This window comes from Corvus hawaiiensis, chromosome 29, assembly GCF_020740725.1.
Source record: "Corvus hawaiiensis isolate bCorHaw1 chromosome 29, bCorHaw1.pri.cur, whole genome shotgun sequence".
NCBI lineage: Eukaryota > Metazoa > Chordata > Aves > Passeriformes > Corvidae > Corvus > Corvus hawaiiensis.
Window position 1 is genome coordinate 2,639,663 of NC_063241.1, and position 6,000 is coordinate 2,645,662.

At 51.3% G+C, this 6,000-nt stretch overlaps 1 protein-coding gene across 2 annotated transcripts; it reads left to right on the plus strand.

Annotated features, from left to right (window-relative positions):
• The first annotated feature begins 331 nt into the window (after nucleotides 1-331).
• LOC125318414 (keratinocyte proline-rich protein-like) lies at nucleotides 332-4,680 on the plus strand. Of its 2 annotated transcripts, XM_048289100.1 has the most exons (3): nucleotides 332-429; nucleotides 2,549-3,047; nucleotides 3,198-4,680. In XM_048289100.1, exons 2-3 carry the CDS (start codon nucleotides 2,571-2,573, stop codon nucleotides 3,777-3,779), a joined length of 1,059 nt encoding a protein of 352 aa, XP_048145057.1. In that variant the 5' UTR covers nucleotides 332-429; nucleotides 2,549-2,570; the 3' UTR covers nucleotides 3,780-4,680. The 2 variants fall into 2 exon arrangements, with proteins under 2 accessions (XP_048145057.1, XP_048145056.1); XM_048289099.1 differs by having other exon boundaries at nucleotides 333-429; nucleotides 2,549-4,680.
• Nucleotides 4,681-6,000: the final 1,320 nt, after the last annotated feature.

Sequence of the window (6,000 nt, forward strand, 5' to 3'; positions counted from 1 at the left end):
GATGAAGAGCAGGGGAGAGAAGCACAAATTATCGCTCTCCCAAATTCCCAATAAATCCCAGGAATTACAGACACCGGGGGGGTTTTTAGCTGTGGAATGACTCCTGGATGGGTTGAGGTGGGACCAAACCGCACCAAGCCCCCAAACCTCAACGGGGTCTTCAACAAATCCATGAAGCTGAGGGTCTGACCTTTATTCCCAGAGAAATTCCATGGTTCAATGGGATTAGGCAGGGGAATAAACTCGGAATCCTCTCTGCAAAGTGCCTACGTGTAAAACCCGGCCGGGCAGGAGCGGTTGTGAAAGAATGAGCTCATCAGCCAGGAGGACTCATTCCCAGAAGGCAGGGCTTTGAAACCCTATAAAAGTTCCCAAATCTGCCGGCTCCAGCATCCACTCGGCTCCCGCTGCTCCCTCGGCACCGGCTGGGTGAGTCTGGGAATGCGGGGATTCCTCGGGGAGCTTTGGGATTGGGAACCCTGGGATTCCTCAGGGAGCTTTGGGATGGAGAACCCTGGGATTCCTCAGGGAGATTTAGGATTCATAACCCTGGGATTCCTCAGGGAGCTTTGGGATTGGGAACCCTGGGATTCCTCAGGGAGATTTAGGATTCAGAACCCTGGGATTCCTCAGGGAGCTTTGGGATGGAGAACCCTGGGGTTCCTCGGGGAGCTTTGGGATGGAGAACCCTGGGATTCCTCAGGGAGCTTTGGGATTCAGAACCCTGGGATTCCTCAGGGAGCTTTGGGATGGAGAACCCTGGGATTCCTCAGGGAGATTTAGGATTCATAACCCTGGGATTCCTCAGGGAGCTTTGGGATTGGGAACCCTGGGATTCCTCGGGGAGCTTTGGGATGGAGAACCCTGGGATTCCTCGGGGAGCTTTGGCTTTGGGAATCCTGAGGTTCCTTGGGGAGTATTTTGGGATTAAGAACCCCAAGATTTTTGGGGAGGTTTGGGATTCAGAATCCAGAGATTCCTCGGGGAGCTTTGGGATTGGGAATCCTGAGGCTCCTTGGGGAGGGTTGGGACTGAGAATCCCGAGATTTTTGGGGGATGTTTGGGGTTCTGCTCCTCGGCTCCGCTGTGGGCGCAGCCTTTCAGGGAGGGTTGGATTTGGTGCCTTGGGATACCCAGAGGGTTCTTGGAAAGGAGGGAATTTGTGGGCGTTGGGGCAGCCCGGAAATGGCTCTGGAAGGCAAATTAAGACCGAGTCTAAATCTGAGGGCAATTAAGTCCTAAATTAGACCCTTCCTGAGGCACGGATCAGATGGGATTCCGGATCAGATGGAATTCCGTTGGTTTGGGGACGAATTTCCTGCCTCCAGGGAAGGACACCAAATCCTCTGCCGCCAAATCGTTTTTTCCTGTGATTCTGCTGTTTTATAACCAACAAATATTGTTAAAACTCCCGTTCCAGCCAGGAATTCCTTGGGAAAAGGCAGATTTGGGAGCAGGAGGGGGCTGCAGGGAGCCAAGAGATTAAAATATCCCCAATGTGCCGCCTCATCCATGTCAGGAGCAAGATATTAATTAATTAATTAATTACGGTCTTATAAGATGTAAAAAAAAAAGAAAAAGAGAAAAACGGGCAGAGAGGAGTGATCCCGATCCGGAGGGTGAGGAAGGGAGGAGGGAATTGGCTTTGAGGAGCTAGGAAGCACCCAGGGAAGGGAGAAGGAATTTCCCCCTCTCTCTGCCGGGGGAGGAGTTCAAAACGCCCCTTCCAGCCCCACTCCTGGAATTCTCACCTTTCATTCCCGCCCTTGGATTTCAAAATAAAAGCGGCGGCGCAGGAATTCCCGAAATCCCGGTGAGCCGCGGAACTGTTCCCGAAGTGTCGGGGAGCGCGGTGGCCCCGGGAGGAGGAATCGGCGCTGACTCAGGGGGTGACGGAGGTGACAATCCCCAAACTCGGGGACGCTTCACCCCGATAATTCCCCCCAAGGACCGAAATCCTTGGCGTTGTCACCGGAGTCGGAGTGAAAGCGGCGCCAGGGGAGGAGTTGTCTCCTGTGAATTTAACCCTCAGCTCGCCGGAGCCTCGAGAAACCTCCCCCGGCGTCCCAAATTCCCAGGAAAAGCTGGAAATCCGGGGGCAAAGCCGCGGGAATGTTTTCGGGTTTATCAATCTGAAACATCCCGCTGCTCCCACATTTATATTCTTCTTTTTCTTCCTGGCACAGCAAACGCCCTGAAATGTTTGGTTTTAGGCTGCTTTTTGGCGATGTTATTTTGGGCTTTCGGTGCTTTGCGAGCTCCTGTCTGCAACTCCCCAGGACAGAAATAAAAGGGATTTGGGACTTTGGGAAGAGCAGGAGGAAGAGCTGTGAAGTGGAGGGACGAGATCAGAGCTGAAAGAGAGGATGGAAAAGGAGGAATAAATCACAATTCCTTCTGGGAAAACCTCGGGAAGCCCAGGGCAATGGAGGAAAACTCGGCTTTTTTTTTTTCTTTTAATACTTTTTTTTTTTAAATATATATTCGTGCCACCCTCATATCGCCGCAGCTCCTTCGTTAACACAAGGAATTCCCACTTCTCTTCCAGGTGATCCCGTTCTCCTGCAGAGATGTCTCTGAACCAGATGCAAATCAAGCAGGAGCTCACGCTGCCCCCTGGCCTGGGCAAAACCCTCCCAAAACAGAGCCCGGAGCCCGTCCCGTGCCCGCCGCAGCATCCCGAAATCCAGGTGTCCGCCCCTTGCCCCGAGCCGCTCCCAGCCGTGGCAAAATGCCCGGAAAAAGTGATTCCAGTGCCAGCTCCGGGCGTGGAACCGGGAAAAGGGGAAGCGCCGGTGGTTGCGGTGCCCCAGTGCCCGCCCCAGGAGCAGCAGCAGCAGCAGCAGCAAACCGAGCTGCCCCCGACATTCCCAGCCGCGCCGTGCCCCGAGCCTGCTCCGAGCCTGGAAGGGAAATCCTGCCCGGAACCCACCCCGGGAGCGCTGGAGGAGCAGGAGGCCAAGGAGATCCCGGTTCCGGTGGCTGTTCCCGTTCCCGTTCCCTGCTCCGAGGGTGCGGCGTGCGCCCAGGAGAAGCAGCAGTGCAAGGAAATCCCGGTGTCCATCCCAGAAAGCCAGGAATGCAAGGAAATCCCGGTGTCCATCCCAGAAAGCCAGGAATGCAAGGAAATCCCGGTGTCCATCCCTGATCCACTCCCTGACCCCGTCCCGTGCGCCCAGGAGAACCAGCAGTGCAAGGAAATCCCGGTGTCCATCCCAGAAAGCCAGGAATGCAAGGAAATCCCGGTGTCCGTCCCTGATCCACTCCCTGACCCCGTCCCGTGCGCCCAGGAGAACCAGCAGTGCAAGGAAATGCCGGTGTCCATCCCAGAAAGCCAGGAATGCAAGGAAATCCCGGTGTCTATCCCAGAAAACCAGGAATGCAAGGAAATCCCGGTGTCCATCCCTGATCCACTCCCTGACCCCGTCCCGTGCTCCCAGGAGAAGCAGCAGTGCAAGGAAATCCCGGTGTCCATCCCAGAAAAACAGGAATGCAAGGAAACCCCTGTCCCGATCCCAGCGCCACTCCCTGACCCTACCCCGTGCTCCCAGGAAAAGCAGGAATGCCAGGAGATCCCGGTGCCCACCCCGTGCCCCCAGGAAAAGCAGGAATGCCAGGAGATCCCGGTGCCCACCCCGTGCTCCCAGGAAAAGCAGGAATGCCAGGAGATCCCGGTGCCCATCCCGGCTCCCTGCCCCGAGCCGGAGCAGCGCTCCCTTCCCGAGAAATTCCCTCCCATGGAGCAGCAGCTGGAGCAGCCCGGCCTGTGGCAGAAGTAGAGGTGAAAATCCCGATCCAGGAGATTTTTTTTTCCCCCTCGCATCCAGAGGTTTTTCCAAGCCTTTTTTTTTGTTGTTGTTGTTGTTTTGAACCCCCTGCAGAGCTTTTGTCAGGAATTCCTTCCAGCCGCCCCTCCCGCTAACGCGTTGTCCTCTACTAACAGCAGGGAATTCCCGTCGGGAATGGCTTCCAGCAGGATTGTAGTTGTGCCTTCACCTGAATTCCTGCCCTTTCTCCCAATCCCACGGCTTTGGAATGCCCAGAGAACTCCTCCCCCCTCCCCCCCCCCCCCCCCCCCAAAAAAAAAAAAAAAAAAAAAAAAAAATCACGGAACAAGGCAGGGATCATGAAGTTAAAAAAACAACCCCAAATCCAGGGAAGGGCTCATCCCCTTTTTCCTGCCTTCCTCCCCGGATTGCAGCTCCCACCTGGAATTGAGGCGGTTTTCCCCTCTAAACAACCAGAATCCGCCGCCGAAATGCTCAAAACTTTCCAAATCGGGGATTAGGGCTGAATATTTGGTGGAATTAAAAATTATCCTTTGGGATCCAGGGGGGGGGAAAGGAAGATTTTTGGGATAGATCTGTAGGAACCCGAGCTCTCTCTCCCCTTGAATTTCCTCGGAGGCGTCAAAGAACAGCTCAGGCCGAGAATATTCCTGGCAATTTTATGGATAATTAACTCCACTCCAGACATGTTTGGAAAGGGATTAACCCCGGGCGTGGCTCGGACGGGATAAAGGAGGAATCCCAAATCCCACGCGGAGCTGTCTCCATTCCAGCCGGGAATGTTTCGCCCCCGTTGGTGTTGGGGATTTTGTCTCTCGGTTTTCGGCTGATTTTGGATCCAGGATTTGTTGCACTGTGAAAATTCCACAATAAAAACGACTTTGAGTACCGAGTTTTGGGAAGTTTTGTTCCGGGTCGGTGGGGAATTTTATACCGGTTTTATACCAGGTTTTGGGGATTTTGATGCCAAATTTGGGGGAATTTTATGCCAAGTTTTGGGAATTTTTATGCCAAGTTGGGGGGATTTTTATATCAAATCGTGGGGATTTCTATATCAAGTTTTGGGGATTTTTATTCCAAGTTGTGGCAATTTTTATTCAAAATTTGGGGGATTTTAATGCCAAGTTTTGGGGATTTTTATACTAAGTTTTGGGGATTTTTATGCCAAATTGGGGGCATTTATATGCCAAGATTCAGAGATTTCTATGCCAAGTTTTGGGGATTTTTATACTAAGTTTTGGGGATTTTTATGCCAAATTGGGGGCATTTATATGCCAAGATTCAGAGATTTCTATGCCAAGTTTTGGGGATTTTTATACCAAGTTTTGGGAATTTTTGTGCCGAATTGTGGGGATTTTTATTCAAGGTTGTGGGGGTTTTTATACCAAGTTTTGGGGATTTTTATGCCAAGTTCTGGAGATTTTTGTTCCAAGTTTGGGGATTTTTATAACAAATTGTGGGGAATTTTATTCAAATTGGTGGGGATTTCTATGCCAAGTTTTGGGGATTTTTATGCCAAGTTGTGGGGATTTTTATATCAAACTGTGGGGGGATTTATTCAAAGTTGTGGGGATTTCTATGCCAAGTTTTGGGGATTTTTATGCCAAGTTGTGGGAATTTTTATACCAAATTGTGGGGGTTTTAACACCAATTTTAAGGGGGTTTTGTACCAAGTTTTGATGATTTTTATACTAAATTGCGGGGAGTTTTATGCCAAGTTTTGAGGATTTTTGTACCAAGTTTGGGGAATTTTTATACCAAGTTGTGGGGATTTTTAATGGCTTCTCCTGAGCAAGAAACAGCTTCTGTTCAATGTTACAAAATTCCAGACGTTCTTTTCCTCTCTAAATCCACGGACGGGCCGTGCCTGGTGTTTGTGTGTGTTTCAAGTTGATTTTTTGGGGGGGGAAAACAAAAGAGAAAGAGAAGCAAAGACGGGAATAAAGCGACAACAAAACCATCAGGAAGCAGCCACGAGGTCATTCCATCATTTTATTGCACCACATCCCAAACCGAATTCGGAATTAAAGCAGCCCCACGATTTCTTTTTTTATTCTTATTGCTGTTATTTGAACTTAATTGACCGCGTCTCGTTATGAGGCAATTTCTGCTGGCAAGCAAAGGAGGCGGCTGCACATTCCCGGGAGCCAGGAGAGGTGGGAAAAGCAGCGTTTGGGATTCGGGATCGGCATCTTGGAGGGTTCTACTTCTG

What these genes read in the sequence shown, in the direction of transcription:
- LOC125318414 (XM_048289099.1), top strand. Translation starts at nt 2,571, where the DNA reads ATGTCTCTGAACCAGATGCAAATCAAGCAGGAGCTCACGCTGCCCCCT.